The sequence below is a fragment of the Aricia agestis genome, chromosome Z (assembly GCF_905147365.1).
Source record: "Aricia agestis chromosome Z, ilAriAges1.1, whole genome shotgun sequence".
Taxonomy (NCBI): Eukaryota; Metazoa; Arthropoda; class Insecta; order Lepidoptera; family Lycaenidae; genus Aricia; species Aricia agestis.
In genome coordinates this window covers 31,586,751-31,606,813 of record NC_056428.1, presented here as the reverse complement: position 1 = coordinate 31,606,813, position 20,063 = coordinate 31,586,751, and the positions used below count along the sequence as shown (strand labels likewise).

Below are 20,063 nucleotides of genomic sequence, written 5' to 3'. Positions count from 1 at the left end.
TTTTTTTTTTTTTTTTAATGAAATAAGGGGGCAAACGAGCTAACGGGTCCTCTGATGGAAAGCAACTTCCGTCGCCCATATACACTCGCAGCATCAGAAGAGCTGCAATTGCGTTGCCGGCCTTTTAAGAGGGAACAGGGTAATAGGGGAAGATAAGGATGGGAAGGGTAGGGAAGGGAATAGGGTAGGGGATTGGGCCTCCGGTAAACTCTCTCACTCGGCGAAATACAGCGCAAGCGCTGTTTCACGCCGGTTTTCTGTGAGAACGTGGTATTTCTCCGGTCGAGCCGGCCCATTCGTGCCGAAGCATGGCTCTCCCACGTATAAAAATTCTTCGTCTTCGGGGCCCTTAAAATATTTGTATGGATTTGACAGACTTGAAGTCTGTCAATTCAATACAAATTTAGAAATGCATCTATCTACGCGTCGCGTTGCGGATTGAATTGAACCCGTGTATTTAACTTGTGACAAAGCCTTGTACGGGAAGTGGCTTATCTGGTGGTGAGGTCTTTGATATATTGACGTTATTTAGTTACGGCGACGCACAAGATCCTGTGGACATATCCGGCTTGATTTAGGTACAGTTAGTTCGTTCGTTTCAATAGTATCAACCAATCAGAATACATCTTATGTTGGTTGGTTTTTGAGAACCATCCTGTAGTTTATTCATAAAAAGACAGCACCGAAATCATGTAAAAGGGTGTTAATGTTTGTCGCATTCTACTGAGGAGGTCCATATTTTTTTTTATTTTTATACTTCGATAGCAGATTGCAGCAAATGCTTTTGTATTCTATTGTTGTCGCGTTCACCGGTGCTCTTATGGGGCTTGAAGAATTAATATTCGTCAAAAATAAAATTGCCTCACCTCATTTAAAGAGCAACATATTGTAAATCAAATATCTTCAACATTAACGTACAAACATTTTGTTTATTACAATAATTCCTTTCCAGATCCGAGAACATTATACATCCTTTGTTTTGTTTCTAACGAACAAAGTAGAAGGTTCAAATGTAGGTAGTAGGTACGAGGGCGGGATGATAAGTAACTAGCCTAATACTTCTATACTTAAATTTCCGTGATAAAATGAATTTTATTATTCGATATAGTCTCTGTGAACTTCTATGCACTAACTCAAATCTTAATTCTAAAGCAGTAATGCCTTCTATAAAATGATTTTTTCGAGGCCTTCAAAATCAACAAAATACTCCTCTACCGCGGCTATAACTTCATCATTTGTGGCAAATTTCTGTCCGCCTAAAAATTTTTGAGCTTAGAGAATAAATAGAAGTCTGATGGCACTAGACCAGGCAAATAAGGTGGGTGGGGCACAGCGTTGCCAGACGTCCCGATTTTGGCGGGACGTCCCGATTTTTTTGTCAAAATTAAATGTCCCGCGCGGGACAGGCTCAGTCCCGCTTTTCGGGGAAAGCCCGAACGTACGCGCAGCGTGCTGAGAAAGAAAGGTGCGTAATGAAGATAAGAGTGTGGGAGGTAGAGGGGTGGATTTTCTTTGGCTACTTTTCGTATCTATTGTCACGTAAACGTTATTTTAACGCAAATAAAGAGATAAAAATTTAAAAAAAAGTTTTGATTTTATACCTTTTTTACTTTGTCCCGCTTTTGACCGAAAAATCCCGCTTTTTCACGCAAAAAGTTCCAATGTCCCGACTTGGCACAAAAAAAATCGCAACGCTGGTGGGGCAGCAAATCATACTTTAATTCATAGATTTTCTTTTATTTTTTTTTGATCGTGCGTAAGCAATTGCGGCACGTAACTGGCCGGTAAATTTTTCATATTTAATTCCTTACTTGGGATATGTTGTATCCGTCCTTTTGAGATACCTATAGTGTCAGCTATTTCAGATAACTTCAATCGTCGGTCTGCTAAAACCATAACTTGTACTTTTACGACCATTTCCGGAGTTGTGACGCTTTTTGGACGTCCAGGGCGGTTTCATCTTTGACTCATATACGACCGCGTTTAAATTCCTAGCTACCCAATTTTTTACTGTGGCATAAGAAGGAGCAGATTCACCCAAAATATGTTTTAATTCATCATAGATATCTCTCCCCTATATCCCCTTCATATGAGGAAACTTTATCACCGCTCTTTGTTCAATTTTATCCATATTCAAAACAGTTGACGAAATTTATTTTCAAATAATAAAAAATCAATAAAAAACACAGGTGGCCAAAAACACAAATATAAAAATGACAGACATATTTTTTTAATTTTAACTTTTTAAATAGCAGAGGCTAGTTACTTCTCATCCCGCCCTCGTACCTAGAGCACTTTTTTAATTTTAAAATATTGTTGATTAATAATTATTTTAGATCTAGCCTCTAGATTTTAGAACCTTATTTATCGAAGATTTACGTTAATAAATTGTAACAATATAATAAATAACCCACTACGCTCTATACATACAGAAATTAAATACATTTGGAGCACGCAAAAGAAATTATATTCTGCCCTCATTCACGAATGTTTTATATTAACTTATTTGGGTTAGGTAATGTTGTGAATTCCTTTAACCCTCGAATATAACGGTGAAAAATAAGGCTCCGTCCCAATTTTAATGTTACATTTTTCTTATGACATAATATTGTGTTCCTAATAAGGACCAAAATCTGCATAAATATGAAAACGTTCATTTAGTGAGTGAGACTATAAAATATTATGTTCTAGATATAATTCTCTCGTTTCAATGCCTCTTGATTTGAACTACTAGATTTTTTTATAATATCGTGTTCGCTCCGACTTCCGAGGAAAATTTTCACGTTCGAGTTTTATCCCCGTGAAAACTGCTCTTACATTTTATTTGAACGGTCAGATTCTTGTAAAAATATTCTGGTTTTCAGGCTCGCTGTTTGCTTGACTTCCTATAGTTTTGGAGCCGACAACGCCTCTGTATTTAATATCTGAAAATGTATTCAGTTGAAATTTGCCGAATGCGGAATTTGCTCAACGGGCTTTCCAATGTACTGGCCTTTTTAACCCCCGACAAAAAAGAGGGGTGTTATAAGTTTGACTTGTCTGTCTGTCTGTCTGTCTGTTTGTCTGTGTGTGTATCTGTCCGTGGCATCGTAGCATCCAAACGGGTGGACCGATTTTGATCTAGTTTTTTTTGTTTGAAAGCTGACATGATCGAGAGTGTTCTTAGCTATAATTCATCATCATCAGCCTGCTCAGTACTGGACAATCAGGGTTTATCTGGTTCATGAAAGGCCGTTAGCAACTTGTAGTCGTTTGATGGGTTTTATATTTCATTCTAGTTCGTGACATTTGTGAATATACAATATACGTATACACATAATAATGGAAAGTTGACCTGGTGCTGCAGCATCACCTGGTAATCAATAGGATATCCACTTCCTCGCCAACTTAGAGCAAAGGTTTCGTGTTTGGGCTCATTTTAATTGCGACAACCAGTAAGAAGTAGATAAAGTATAAACAGTAAATATTTACATGCTGCTGCTGCAGCATCACCTGGATTCTATAGGAACCGAGCTTCGTATGAACCCAAAGTGGAGGTTTCATGTGGGCTCATATTAACGGCCTCATCGAAAAGGACATTGATTGATAGATGGTAATCATGAGTATGATTCTGTTGATAGGAATTATTCTGCACTATAACCAACACAAGTTTAAAAAGTATGAAATAAAATTAAATTAAGATATTTAAAAAAACCCCCGCCGAAACAACTTTAAAAAGTAATGAAATAATATTTACTGCCTTTAAGTTCAAATAATTCCTAACTTGTGTAAAGTAATATTTTAGTCCATAATTGTTGTCAAGGTGTGTCGGGGGACCGCTAATGTAGATGTTTGATTTCACATGATTTCACAAGTTTAAGGATCAATTGACGTGGGAGAGCCATGCTTTGGCACGAATGGGCCGGCTCGACCGGAGAAATACCACGTCCTCACAGAAAACCGGCGTGAAACAGCGCTTCCGCTGTGTTTCGCCGAGTGAGTGAGTTTACCGGAGGCCCAACCCCCTACCCCTTTTCCTTTCCCTACCCTCCCCTATTTCCTTCCGTACCCTCCCCTATTCCCTTCCGTACCCTCCCCTATTCCCTTCCCTACCCTCCCCTCTTACCCCTTAAAAGGCCGGCAACGCACCTGCAGCTCTTCTGATGCTGCGAGTGTCCATGGGCGACGGAAGTTGCTTTCCATCAGGTGACCCGTTTGCTCGTTTGCCCCCTCATTTCATTTAAAAAAAAAACAGCGATCTGAATCGAGATAGGTAACCAGCGACTTGGCGGTTGTAGGTTGTAGTTTACTTGGCGGTCCCCCGACACACCGTGACAACAATTATGGACTAAAATATTACTTTACACAAGTTAGGAATTATTTGAACTTAAAGGCAGTAAATATTATTTCATTACTTTTTAAAGTTGTTTTGGCGGGGGTTTTTTTAAATTTCTTAATTTAATTCACATTCGCTTACATTTTCGGGGAGCGTTTTATAACTTTTCGCTCTATTGCTAAAAGCGGGGTTTATACGGGTGACTTAAGCCGTCCAACTTTGGCCGCTCTAAATGGAAATAAATTACCATTTGACAACTTTAGAGTAAAATAATATCCCATCAAAAACATTTTCATGTAAAAATGTTGCCAAGATGAGAACATATAGTTCGTGGTGTCAAAAAGTAGTGAGATCTCATGTAGAGCCAAGTTTTTAACCTTACATACTCAGCCCTAAATCTAAAAACCTTAATTTTACACTTCAGTCGCGGCAAAATACTTCATAATATTATAATGTGTCAGCTGCACGAGGAGCACCTAAAATCTCTACACATAAGTTAAAATGGGTGGCCTGGCCATTTTGTTACAGTAAATATAAAAGTTATTAAGTACAACAGAAAAGTAATATGTTTAATTCAAAGCCCATAGAATGACGAATAACAAAATGGCCAAGCCACCCATTTTAACTTATGTGTAGAGATTTTAAATGCTCCTCGTGCAGCTGACACATTATAATATTATGAAGTATTTTGCCGCGACTTTAGTGTAAAATTAAGGTTTTTAGATTTAGGGCTGAGTATGAAAGGTTAAAAACTTGGCTCTACATGAGATCTCACTACTTTTTGACACCTCGAACTATATGTTCTCATCTTGGCAAAATTTTTACATGAAAATGTTTTTGATGGGATTTCATTTCTTTTTGTAAGTTGGTGATATTTTTTTCTTTTAGTTCATTTTTTTTTCTTTTTGTTCTTGTCCAATTCACTGGACCGCCAATGTGCGAAAAGGTTCCTCTTAGAACATTGTTTTGGTAAACCTCAAAAGTAAAGGCATAAATAGCTGCAGCAGCCATGAGTTCGGAGGTTGCATCGTAAGTATTTGTGTTCAACATATCCCGTGAATAAGTATCGGAATCGAGATAGATCTCCCCGTCCTCAGCACAAGTATAAAGTTGCAGTTCCTCTCACTCCTCACTTGCAGCGCTACGTCAGAGTCAATTTTTTCGTACATGAAATACGTCAAGGAATGGAAGAGGCATGAATCATCTCCCGGCATGTGTACCACCCGATGACGTCGAAGTCCGCCATCTACTTCCAGTACAACAATTTCAGAAACCATGTTATAATAAAATTACTAAACAAAACGTTAACTCTTTAAACTATTAATTTTGAAATTAAACAACAATTACATTAAACTAAACTTTCAAAATAACGAGAAAACTATTAATATGCAGCTAATCTGTAAAATTAAAAATACTATTTGAAATTACACAACAATTACATTTAACTGACCCTTCAAATTAACGAGATGACTAATATTATGCAGGTTTAATTTTTGATATAATATAACAGGAGTAGTGTTGCCAACACGACTAATACAAAATTTTCTAAACTGCTATTAAAATTTTGCCAAAATTATGCCAATTAATATAAAATTATGCTAAAAAATTATGCTAACATTTTTCAAAGTCAAATAAAACGTTATTTTATCCCTCGATCGCGGATTCTTGGAAATCTATTGTTATTCTATTGTTATCGCGGTCGAATTAGACCGCTTGGGTGTTGGTAGGTTTGTTTTAAATCTTTAATAATCAACGAAATCTCAATTTATTTTATGTTTTAATCAATAACGTTCTCGAACAAAATATTAATATCTTTGTCTTCATCGATAGCAGCTGAGACTTTACATGTAGACATAGAAGATTAATTGTCCAAACTATAACTCTCCTTGGTACCTATGAACTGAGTAAGAATGACAGCATTTCCCTGTCCTCTTTAGCGCGCGTTCAGCGGGGCTAAAATGGTCACATTTAGCAATTCCTCTCAATCAATTCACTAAATGAATTGTCAAAACTGTCAAACTGACAAATGTTAAATCAGTACAAAAATACAGAAATGAATTGCAAGCAGAGTTGCATTTTGCGATTTTAGAAAAATGAATCATAGTATGATTCATATCATGATTCTTCAAATTAAGGCATTAGAATGTGGTAGTGATAATAATGAGTAATAAATACTCTTGTCAGAGCAATTTTATTACTCTGTTTTAGAACACGCGCTTTAGTAATGAAGTCGGATCGTTGGTTTCATGGTTCAATTTTTATAAAATAATAATATGCTAAAAAATATGCTATATGCTAAACAACAAATAAATATGCTAAACAACGGAAAAATATGCCAAATTTAGCATCAAATATGCTAAGTTGGCAACACTGAACTAGGGATGTGAAAAAATAATCGATTATGAAAAAAATCGATTAAAAATCGATTTTTTCTTTAATAAAAATCGATTTTCATACGCGATTTTTGTGTTAAAAATAATCGATTAATAATCGATTATTTTATAGTCATGCAAAATCCGACATTACGTTTGGAGTTTGAACTTCTGGCTCGGAGTCGGAGGCTCGGAGCCCCGAACGCGAACTGCCAAAGTAGAAAGTTCATACTATCATAGCTCCAAAATATTACATTAACGCCATTTGTGCATCTATGATGGCGTTCCTTCTGTGCTTTTGAAACAATTTAGTTGATTCATTTTATATTAATTTTCAATTCAGTAGAATCTAGATGGACTTCGTCGATGAGAAATTTTCTTATTTTTTCAATTTGATTGTCAACCAGTTTTTTTATTTTAATAACTAGATGGCGTAAACTGGGAAAAATAATGTAAAACTAAAACTTGATACATGATTAATAATTTGAAACTTAAAGTGCTCGCCGTGCCGCTGCCATTCTGGTGTGCCGCGGCCATAACAATAACAAAAAAATAAAATTCAATCAAAATCAAATTATTCAACTAAATAAATAAAAAAATAGAAATCTGTAGAGGCCAAATAGTTGGTACTTGGTAATATAATGTTTCTTTTTTAGGGTTCCGTAGCCAAATGACAAAAACGGAACCCATATAGATTCATCATGTCTGTCTGTCTGTCTGTCTGTCTTTCCGTCCGTATGTCACAGCGACTTCTAACCTGAATAGTTTGCGAGAGAGACTCTTCCAAAGTGGTAAAATGTGTGCCCCCCCTCTAACTTCTAAAGTAGGGGCATGATAATTTTAAAAAATATATATGATGTAAATTACTATAAAAACTACCAACGAAAATTGGTTTGAACGAGATCTAGCAAGTAGTTTTTTTTATACGTCATAAATGGTAAACCTCAAATTAACTTTAACAATAAACCTTAATTTAACTTTTATTAAATCAAAAGGTAATTAAAATACCAACTTTTTTATTTGATTAAATTAATATAAGTTAAGAAGATATTAATATTTTATTACCAATTTAAGTAAGAAGGTACCTATTTTGTTTTGTTGATGTTATAGTGCAGCCGATTCAGGCGGTCTATGTTGAAGATGGGCTGATAAGTAATAATGTTATTTATGTTTTGAAGTGTGTAACAAAAATAAGTGATAATACTTTAGGGTGTGTACGTGTTCCTTGTAGAGAGTTCACTGTGGAAGTAGCAGCGCTGAAAGACGAATGTTTTTTTCACTTTTGTATGGGAAAACTCGTGGCTCTCGGGCCCTTGCCCATACAAAAAAAATCATCTTTCAGCGCTGCTACTTTCACAGTGAACTCTCTACAAGGAACACGTACACACCCAAAAGTATTATCACTTATATTTTTTGTTACGCACTGTAGCTATGTATGTCTACTTATGCCAGTATTTCTTAGAAAATGATTACCTATTAATTACTGAAGAAAAGACTGGTTAGCTTTAATTAAGTTTAATTGAGAGTAAGAGTAAGAGTGATTATAAAATAAAAATAATAATTGATAAATAAGGGTTTAGTTTATTGCAGTTCCCTAATATAGTACACATTAACGAGAAAAACATAAAAAACGTAAAATAAACGCCATATAAGTACGTTTATTTTAAAACTATTTAAAAATTTTGCAAAAAATCGATTATTTTCTCAAGAAAAATCGATTTTTTATTAATCGATTTTTTTAAACTTAAAAAAATCGATTATTTAAAAATCGATTTTTTTATCTGCAAAGTCACATCCCTACACTGAACAGGAGCAGGATTATTATGATTTAATCATTATTATTATTATTTTCTTATACTTTTATCAGCATCCAGCATGCGCAGTAACTATTTGTCTTAATCGACTGGTAGCGGTTGAACAACCGCCTCGCTACTTATAGCTACCAGAAATAGAAGTCGATAGAGCGTTCATGAAACAGATAGTGGCATCTAGCGACGGCCGCCCGTAGTGACTTACCGACTATCTTTATAATATTAAAAACATTCACCTTATTAATTTTAGATTTCCGTACCCAAAGGGTAAAAACGGTACCCTATTACTATTACCACTACTACTACTTCGATGTCTGTTCGCTGTCCGTCTGTCCGTCTGGTCTATCTTTCTCTTGGATGTATCTCAAGAACGGTAGAAGCTAGAGAGTTGAAATTTTCATCGATTATGTATTTCTGTTGCCGCTATAGCCACAAATACTAAAAACAAAATAAATTTAATATTTCGGTGGCCTCTCTATACTACAACAAACGTGTTTTTTTTTTTGCTATTTTTTCCTTTTGATAATAATAGATGCCGCTGCTGGTCGTCTACATCGCTGATAGCTTGCACGAATAGTTTCATATAGCCGATAATGCACTCTAGTCAACAAGAGATATCGCTGTTGGGCGCCTACATCGCAGTATAGCATGAACAAATAGTTTCATATAGGTGATAAATGATAATGCACTCTAGTCAACAAGAGATGTCGCTATTGGGCGCCTACATCGCAGTATAGCATGAACGAATAGTTTCATATAGTTGATAATGCACTCTAGTCAACAAGAGATGTCGCTGTTGGGCACCTGCATCGCACTTAATAACTAATTGTTGATGCGAAGATGTGTGATAATATATTATAATACTAGCTTTTTGACCGAGCTGTGCTCGGTGTTCGATAAAACTCGAATAAAATTATATTTTCTAAAAATGATTCCTGGCTAGATTGATTTATCGCCCCCGAAAACCCCTATACTTATACTAAATTTCATGAAAATCGTTGGAGCCGATTCCGAGATTCCAATTACATAATATATTATAAGTATACAAGAATTGCTCGTTTAAAGATATAAGATAGCCATTTGACTTTCGGAGTAATGTTTCCTACTTTAAACTAATCGATGTTGTTTACATCATCATTTATATTGGATCATTTCTATGATCATAATATTATATATAATATGATCATAGAAATATTATATATAATAGGATCCAATATATATGATCATTTGATCATATCTGCATATTACATTAACATATTTCATTGATCCTATTTTACGTCATATGTGGTTTCAATAGCCAATAGAGAGCGCTAACTCTGACAGGTATTGACGTCAGGGTTACTAGATCTCAGAGAATTCGATTTGTCAAAAGACATCGTCATTTTTAATATGGCTTCTTTTTTGTTATTTCAGCAAGATTATCCAAGTATATAATTAGAAAACTAATTACATTACATTATTTGAAACATATTAACGAACAAGAAATTAAAAACTCTTTTTTATATTAAACTAGCTGTCCCGGTGAACTTCGTGTCACTTAAAAACCTTCCCTGGACTTCTACGAATATTTTAAGACTAAAATTAGCCCAATCCATTCAGCCGTTCTCGAGTTTTGCGCTTAGCAACACATTCAGCGACTCATTTTTATATTATAGATAACTGGCAACACCTATTTCTATGACCGTATTGGATCCAATCTCTCAGCAAATGTCAAAAATCTATGATCAAGGAAGAAATGAATCATATGTCTATATTACATTATCCATTATAATTGACTCAATGATCTCGGATCCAATATATATGATAATCTAATATCCCCCTAATAATGAATCTATTAAGGGTCACCGCAGATATACGCTTTCAAGTTGGCCGACTATCGTACTGCGTACAACTAAATTGCGTAGTATCACAATTTAATTGGACAACTTTTTAATTATTGTAGGTAATCGGAAAGGAGTCACGGTTTTAATACGATTGGTGTCCAATTATTATTTAGTTGTACAATTTAGTTGGATGCAATGTGCGAGCTCTCATAAGTCGCTATAGCTATTGGTATACTTTGTGAATTGCGATTCAGTTGGCCAACTTGAAATTGTAAGTCTGCGGTCGCTCTAAGTAAACATAGGGACAGGTAATAAGATGTAGGGTTCACTGTTGGGTCTCCGCTTAACTCACTCACTAGACGAAACACAGCGGAAGCGCCGTTTCACGCCGGTTTTTTGTGTGTCAGTGGTCTCTCATAGCTAACTTTTTATTAGTCACATTCTTGTGACTAATAAAAATGGCATTTTATACTATTTTTTATTTTGTATCTAGGTTAAGAAACGAGGATATCTCATACTAACATCCACCCTCTATATCAAGGGGATGGGATAGGTTAGGTTGGGTTTGATAATTTTTTTGTTGTTTCTGTACTAATAGTAGGTTACATACCAAATTTCAGCTCTCTCAGACTTCAGGAAGTACCCTAACAATTTTGATGATCGGTGAGTCAGTGCCAGAAATGTGGGTTTTTGGACACATATAAAATCTAAAGTATAATAGTAACAATATTCAAACTTTGCGCATTTAATTATTATACTCATGCCATTATATCTGCAAAATTTTAACTATCTGGCATTATCCGAACCAAAGTTACGAGGGTGCAAAAATACGACGAAACGTTTCGAGAAAAGGTAGGTAGTGCCCTTGCGCGCTTCGCTTGGCTCATCTTCACGGGGGTACTCCCGTGCCCCCAGATACGGTCACTATTTCTACCAGAGACAGTCCCCTTTTAGGCTGTGTTTCCACCAGAGATGTGTTTGCGAATATGTGTTTTTACTTTTTATGTTCCAATAGAATCGCTGCGAGGTCAAGGCAAGCTCACGTCAATGAAGCGATTCTATTGGTTCTCAAAAACACATACCTCGCAACACATTTCTAGTAGAAACGCAGCCTTACAGTGATATAATAATTTTCTATAGATCATAATATAATCTTATCAAGATGGGATAAGATTATTCGGTGCAGAGCAGTTGTCTGTTACTACAAGATGACGATTTTTACCAAAAAATCCTTGTAGCTGTGTACAATCAAAATATTCCTGTGCAAGTAGGGATTGCAATCCGGAAAACCGGGTCCGGTAATTCGCCGGATCCGGCACCATTTTACGGGTACCGGATCCGGTCCCAATATACCGGATCCGGTGTTAGCAATTGGTGGCAAACTGATATGATTGTTGCATGAATAACTTACTTTAAATGCGTTACCCCTGGTGAAAAAGCTTCTGTCCCATTCCTCAATCGTATCCACTCTTAAGATACGTTTAACGAATGAAACAGGACACAGATCGTAGTTAGGCTTTCTTTTTAATCCCAGCGCGGCCTCCTTGGCTAATTCACCAACCCTGCGTGTGCCTTAATCCAAAACAGGGAAACCTCCCGCCTTTGCGATGCAGCTTTCCGTAGGGCCGCCCTTGTTTGCACTGCTAGGGGATAAGGGGAACTAAGGGTGACAGCCGATTTGGAATCGCTAAGGATACCGACCTTCACCATTCCACTGTTGCAGGCTATACTTACTGCTCTTTGGAGCGCTAGAACTTCGGCTTGGTAGACGGTGCAATACCGCGACAAAGCAAGCTTAACGGCCTTCGTCTCGGCCTCACCCTTCCATACAGAGAATGCGGCTCCGACCAGACCCTCAATTTTGCTGCCATCCGTATAGATCCTATGGATGTTGCTGTTATCCACGTCAGCATTCGAGTCCTCATCTACCATCCCGAACCTCAGCTCTGCCGGATGTGGGTCCTCAATCGCAGAAGCCATTCGTTCCACCTCCCTGTTACTCAATGCCGGGTATGACACTCACTTCTTGATCTCTTAAAGCCTCGATGCTTCGAGTATTCTGAGAGCAATAAGGAGTATCCCAGCCAACAGCAGAGTAGAGTTCAGGGAGACGGTCCGATATGCTTTGCAGATCTCCAGGGCAAAACCCAGTTGAACGGAGTTGAGCCTTTTTTGGACCCTCATCTTTTTCACGGTGGGTGCCCACGTTGCCGATGCATACAAAATAGTTGGTTCTATGATCTCCGTATAAATAATCTTAACTACTTGGGGGTTGAGCCGCCAACTAAGCAGCTCTATTAGAGGTCGATTGCTATAATGTGACACTTTGGTTCACTTTCAAGTACATCGTATTGTTAGTCCCAGACGTATTGACCTGCTCTTTTCTTTTGACTAGGCTGACTATGTTGCGATAATTCCGTATGTGCTTTAGCAACCATACAGATATTTAAAATCTTATTCCAAGCATTACAGTATTAAAAAAATGGTAGCTCAAAAAGCAATAATAGAATAATTTTCGCTTCTTGGTTCAGTTTTATCAAATTTTCCGGATTGATAGGAATCCGGTCAAATCCGGTCCGAATTGAAAATGACGACGGATTGCAATCCCTATGTGCAAGGTTCCATTTGCAGGGCGATAGCCCGCGTGGGATTCTACAGCTTTCTTTCTCTCCTAGTTCCCCTGTAACTGTTTACCAGCAGAACATTCCTCTACAACCAGTCATTTTGCATGGCTATCGCATGGAGTGCCTGGCTGCAATATAAAACATGCTCCTCGAATCTTTATTCATTATTAAGTTTAAATATTTAACAATGGCGGCGTTTAGCCAATAGATCCTTTTATCACTGTGTGCTGTGTGCCATCAGAACATTCATCTACAACTCTTAAAAAAATAAAATATATTATTTAATATTTTTATTCAAAGTAGACCGTATTATAAATACACTTTTTGAACATCGGGAGTCGGGACTATGATGCCCACCACCGGTTTGGAAACCCCGGCGTCCTGAGCATCCCATCTTTTATCAAATAGATGGTATTTTTAGGGTTCCGTAGCCAAATGGCAAAAAACGGAACCCTTATAGATTCGTCATGTCTGTCTGTCTGTCTGTCCGTCCGTATGGCATAGCCACTTTTCTCCGAAACTATAAGAGCTATACTATTGAAACTTGGTAAGTAGATGTAATCTATGAACCGCATTAAGATTTTGATACAAAACTGGAAAAATTATTAAAAATTTTAGGGGTCCCCATAGGTACAACTGAAACAAAAAAAAATTTTTTTCATCTGACCTAAAGGTATACGTGTGGGGTATCTATCACACGTATACGTGTGGGGTATCTATGGATAGGTCTTCAAAAATCATATTGAGGTTTCTTGTATCATTTTTTTCTAACCTGAATAGTTTGCGAGAGAGACTCTTCCAAAGTGGTAAAATTTGTGTCCCCCCCCCCCCCCTCTAACTTCTAAAGTTCATGATAAGTCTAAAAAAAATATATGATGTACATTACTATAAAAACTACCAACGAAAATTGGTTTGAACGAGATCTAACAAGTAGTTTTTTTTTTGTACGTCTTAAATAGTAAACCTTAAATTAAATTTCATTAAATCCACTGAGATATAAAAATAAATCAAAAACCTTTTAATTTCATTAAAAATAAACCTTACTGCTGCGGAACCCTTCATGGGCGAGTCCAACTCGCACTTGGCCGGTTTTTCTTTTTACTTAAGGGGGCGACTAGCCCTAAAGTGTCGATTTAATAATTCATTTTTATACTTGAAAATAAGACCCGAATTGTATCATTTCCTAAAATTAGATACTACATAATATTTACGAGAATTCGATCTGAGCAAAAAAAGGATATCTTAAAATTTTCTCGATAGAAAAAAATCACAAAGATGCATCTAATTTTCACGAATTTTTCATTTATTGCCATAACCGCGCATTGAACTAATTTAATATTTTAACACATTGTATAATATTCTATCATTGAGAGATCAACCTAGCGGATTTATAAAATGTTGTATATTTATCGAGTTATTGAGAAAAAACTAATTTGGCGATTAATCCGCGTCGTCCTTTTTCACCTAGCATATTATGAAAGACGGGCGTGAGTGTGAAGAGATAAGGACGATGTTTGATTTTATGGGTTAGTCGCCCTCTTGAATAAAATTTAAAAAGTGAAAGTAAGATTTATTATATTACTATTGTTTTATTATTATAAGCTCAAACTGTCTGCTGGGCAAAGGCCTCCCCCAAAGAATTCCATCTTTCTTTCTCCTGCGCCACCGCTGGCCAGCCTGGCTGGTATGCCTAAAAATAATGTAAAAGGTAAAAGATCCTTGTACCCCTGTAGCTGTAACAAAACATGTTCTATATCCTTGAATTCTGCAGGGTTACCGCATGGAGTGCCCGCCCGGCTGCCCGGCAGCAGTGTACGAGCTGATGCGTGGCTGCTGGCAGTGGAACCCCGCGGACCGCCCCACCTTCCGCGAGATACACCACGAGCTGGAGCACATGTTCCAGGATAACTCCATCACCGAAGGTACGTTACACCCAAAGGACTCAACGGAAGGACGAAAACCGTTTTGAGACTACAATCGAACAATAATGAATCCTACTCTAACAACGGTGAAATGACGTTGTTAGAGCAGGACGCGGCATTCTCGTTCGATTGTTTGAGTCTGAAAAGGGTTTCGTAGTGGGACTTTAGGGCCCGATATAGCTATTTAGACTCTCCGCCCTCCGGGCAAAGATCGATTTCGCCGCCCTTTGCACACAGAAAACCTGGCTAGTGGCTAAGTTGAAAGATAGGAATAAGTAAATTTTGCCGCCCCTCATTTTTTGCCGCTCTTGGTAATTGCCTGGCTCGAAATCCACAGTTTTTATTTTTATTTTAAATCATTTTTCCGGCCCTAACGCCTCTAGTCCATCGACGCTACGAACTGCGAAACAGCGGCGAACAGATTTACTGTCTCATCCGCCATACGACAATGCGTTATATTGCATCTCGCTCTGTTCCTGTTTCGCATTAGCTTTGCAGATATTTCGCAGTCCGCACCGTCGCGGTCGGTGGACTAGAGGCGTAAAGCCTCAATTTTTGCCAAATAGACGGCAATTTTTTCATTGTTTCTCACCTCCAGCTCTTCCACTCACGTCTTTAATTTTCAGACACCCCCACCTTCCCTTTGCGGAGCTACGTAGCAAAAGGGTCTTTCGTGTAATTTGTGTCACGAACTTAATATCGCTCATTACATTACACGGACTTCTACAGAGTTCTTCACATACGAGGGCTGTTTTAAAAGTTCTCGGCCTAACATACTTCTGCTTGACTTACAAGCGTACAAATTATACCATGTGTGGGACCATTTGTAACTAGTTTAAAACTCACGCCTTTTGTAAATTGCTTCGTTGGAAACAAGATTTTTGAACAACCATCTGCGCCAGGTCAACAGTTTGCGCGGGCGCGCACTAGCGGCCAAGCCGCGGCGGCCATCGAGATAGATACCTTAGTATGAAACCGCCATAGACCACGCGCACCTGGCCGCACGCTGTCAAGCGGCCACACCATACTTTCGATGGCCGCCGTGGCCTGGCCGCTAGTGCGCGCCCGGGCTTTGAAGGCGCGTGTATTCAAGCAGTTGTGCAATTATTGCAAAGTCGATCTCAGTAATTATTTTGTAAGACGTTTTTTAAAACAATTTTTTTAGTCATTAAATGTTATTGTAATTTGAATTATTAAAGCCATTACTTCTTTTTAAAGACTGATTTTAAAATTGAAAAAATCGTCTTAAATCATTTCATTGGAAAAATTCTTAAAGCCGAGAACTTATCAAACAGCCCTAGTATTTCTCAATAACTACAATTAAGTACTTCAAATCTGACATAATACTATGTTCAACAATAATGCTGACTGTGTACCGATATGACTGGTGACATCATATTTTGTGATTCTTGTTATCGATGCTTAAACTGTAGTCTGGTAGTGGTCCGACTTTAGTCTAAATGTGAATGGTGCATGGCAAAAGAAATCATTACATAGTCCTTCTGTTTGCTATAAGAACAGCTGCCTTACTCCTGAAAGAATCAGAATCTATTCGAGAATTGAATCAGCTTGATCTTAAACGTTTTACTACTTCAGCATACGATCGTGCTTCGGCTTAATTTGGAACTAATTCGATCTCAACGGCTTTTTCCACTCCTGACAGCTATACTAGCGCACGATCGTGCTGCGGCTCAATTTGGAACTAATTCGATCTCAACGGCTTTTCCCACTTCTGACAGCTATACTATCGCACGATCGTGCTGCGGCTCAATTTGGAACTAATTCGATCTCAACGGCTTTTCCCCTCCTGACAGCTATACCAGCACACGATCGTGCTGCGGCTCAAATTGGAACAAATCAGGCTCGTAAATCAAAATCAGTTTCAGGGGTGAGATGCAGAGCTAGTGATAATCTTTAACGATATTCGTGTTTCGCACATACATTAAGTATATTTACTACTCAAATTATGGCATAATATAACTTAAGAGCTTGTTTCCATAAGCAAGCTTTCTCAAAGCAAACGAGAGTACATATTTTATGTACCAATAGACTTCAGGTTTTACAGAGTCGTTATTTTTCACAATATTCCATTATAATTTGTAACGTAGCTGTGGGCGGGTACTAAGAAAGGATGTTTCGCACTCAAAAGAATGTTTAAACCTTTTAATTCCGTACCAGCGAATCCGTGAGAAATGTCCGGTGTTAAATGAATATTTATTTACTGAGAATTTTATATATGTACTTACCCCGAGTTTCCCAATTCAAAAGCTTGTTTAATAAACATTGTTACATTTCTGTTAAGTTCGGTAGAATTTAAAAATGTTGTAGATCTATTGTGTAACACCTGAAAAGTAAAATAAAGGTCCCTTTGCACAGGTAATATCTAGTAAGCTCCTCCAACCCTTAATATAGACGGGCGATTGTTTGTAATATAGGTCACGTCTTCTAAGACCTAGAATCTAGATCGTCCCGCGAAATAAAAGCCTTCATTTAAGTATTTTTTTGCGCCATTTTTAGCGGTAGTCTAGTGAAAATTGTATTTTAACGTTTTTTAAAAGACCTGTCCGGAGCCTTTCAATTCCTAATAGTGTTGGCTTATCTGGTCTAGTTACAACTTAGATGCTATTTTCCTTGACTGTGTCTCTTCTGAATTCTGATATATATAATTCACAGGTTGCGAATTACTTCTGCTTGAGAGCCAAAATCATCTGTATAATTAATGGAAAGGTCGCGAAGTAAATTATTGTGTATACTTTATGAGTCTGGACGCACCTTAAGTTTTCACGTTAAGTAATACGAGCGAAAGCTTTGAAATTCACATTAGTTGAGTAGTTGTTGAAAGGGATTAAATGCCGGCGTCTCTAATGTCGTCCTTTTACTTGTGTTTGCTCGTAAACCTTAGTACCTATGTAGCGTCTAGGTCGTATTGTGTTACACCTAGCTCAGTTCGTTGTTCGTACTTTGGGCGTTTAATGCTTTATTAATGTAAATGTTTCGTAACAAGCAATTATTGTCTTGAACATAAAAATGAATTTAAAAAATACGTAACTAGATTTTGCTTTAAAATTTGGGATTTGATTTCAATGTTGGTGTTCGGATTCGTTTAAATTTCAATAGCAGGAATTGTAATTTGTTTGTTGTCTAATTATGTACGCAATACACAATATTGCAGCTTTTCATCACTATCTTGTCAGATTAATAAAAACTATTTAGCCTGGCCGCATATTGTAAGAAATTCTGATCAGAAAAATTCGGACGCCCCTCCGGATCGCATTTTGCTCATATGTTTTGTTGTGGATCAGAATTCTGACGTGTCTGACGTCCGCTTATGAGTCTCAGATGTCTTATGAGGCAGACATTTTCCTGATCAGTAATTCGGACCGCGCACTCTCTATGCATTTTGTACTAGACCCCACACACCTACTAGAAACTTGTTCACTCCTCAATTTAGACCGCAAGTTTCACGCGTTTCATATAAAATTGGCTGTCTTGAAATATTCTGCAATGAACTGGATGAACTCAATATCGACGTTTTATTTTCTTTTTTTTTTTTAATCATGTAGAACAATGTAGAAAATGAAAGTAATTTATCGTCCTCCATTCTGTTTAATTTATTACTTTTGTAAACCCTAGAGTCTAGACCAGCTTTCCAGCTAGACTGCCACCGGCCAATCGCTAACTAAACTCGGAATCGCGAAGGAAATTTCGGATAGTGTGTGGTTACCCGGCGGGCGTCCGAATTTTTCTGATCAGAAAATCTTATAATATGCGGTCGGGCTTAATCCGCATGCAATGTCTTAAACAAACATGGTGACAACTTTTACTGAAAACGTTGCACTGTCGAACTCTAAGTTCGAGTAGAAAAGGGCTCATGTACTTTCACTAATTTAGTTTCTGTTCTGTCCACAGAAGTAGAGAAGCAACTCCTGGAGGGTGTCTGCTCGGGCACTCCGCAGATGTCCCTGAAGAAGTCCAACATAGCCGGGTCCAGTAACGTGGACCGTGGTGTCCAGATGCGGCGTCCCACCAACCGCCGCGGAAAACAAGCGCCAACGCCACCCAAACGCACCAGGTAGATCTAGTTCATGTTTCTCTTGTTCTTCCTGGTACTTAAAGGAGTTGAAGGTATGACGATGAGATGAATCATTAGTATGAGCTATTGATATACAAGTGGTCTCAGGGTCAATTTACACACCGAAACGTGACGAGGCGCAGGTATCATTCCGCGCTTTGCGCTCCTCTCGACTCAAAGACGAAGGCTCAAATCACACCGAAATGGCAGCTCAGGGCAGCGGCGGACCGTGACTCGCCTCGTGTTATTTCTGCCCCGAGACTATATTTTGTAAGGTATGACGTGTAATAAAACATCAGCAATATACCTGTAAGTACCAGGAAGAAGAAGAGAAACATGGAATCTACGGTTAACTCAGACAGGAGATGAGCTTTCAATTTTATCGTTTTATTGATCTATTTCTTTCATAATATTTTGAGCCATAACTAATAACGGTCAATTTGCAGCCTGCTGTCATCGTGCAGTTCTTTCCGCGAGTCGCAATACGCGGCCGAGGAGCACGCCGGCCACGACGACGGGCTAGCGTCGTTGAATGGTAAGTGTCATTCCATTTTCGAATCTGACACTTGTTTTTTTTTTCATCGAAAGCTGGATACTAGTAATTTGCTCCGTAGTACGATGTTGCTTGAAATATCATTTGTTGTCGCTGTTTTTAGAATAATCATGATTAGCGAAATAAAGTTATTGGTTTAAAAAATTATGTTCATATAAATTGAAATGACGGGAAAGTTTAATGATGTGTTTTTCGGTGTTTCAATGGTTGCTGGAGGAAATTGTGACCGTGCTTTTGCACAAAGCAATGTTTTATTTTCTGTTTTAATGTGCGAATAAATGATTTATAAAAACACATAATACGCACTAGTAACCATAATATGCGTCATAGTGTATACTTACTTTATCATAAACATTCAACTGTATTTTAAAAACACATATTGTATTGTAAACACGTTTGAAAGTAGATATGTTGGAAATTTCGTGCTTTGCCTTTAAATAATACATTACTAGTATGCAATCGGACCCATGACCAATTAGTTATATCCAACATATTATTATTGTAAATCAGGCATGGCTCAATAATTCCCTATAACACTGCTATGGATTATTCAACACTACCTTAAAATCCT

The 20,063-nt window shown here is 37.6% G+C and overlaps 1 protein-coding gene across 2 annotated transcripts in view; it reads left to right on the top strand.

Annotated features, from left to right (window-relative positions):
• Positions 1-20,063, top strand: part of LOC121738850 (tyrosine-protein kinase Abl) — a 107,569-nt gene that overhangs the window by 75,788 nt on the left and 11,718 nt on the right. For both annotated transcript variants that reach the window (XM_042131107.1, XM_042131106.1), the window contains 3 exons: positions 14,717-14,867; positions 18,777-18,939; positions 19,386-19,474. In XM_042131107.1, coding sequence (XP_041987041.1) covers positions 14,717-14,867; positions 18,777-18,939; positions 19,386-19,474 — 403 coding nt within the window. The remainder of the gene's footprint in view (positions 1-14,716; positions 14,868-18,776; positions 18,940-19,385; positions 19,475-20,063) is intronic.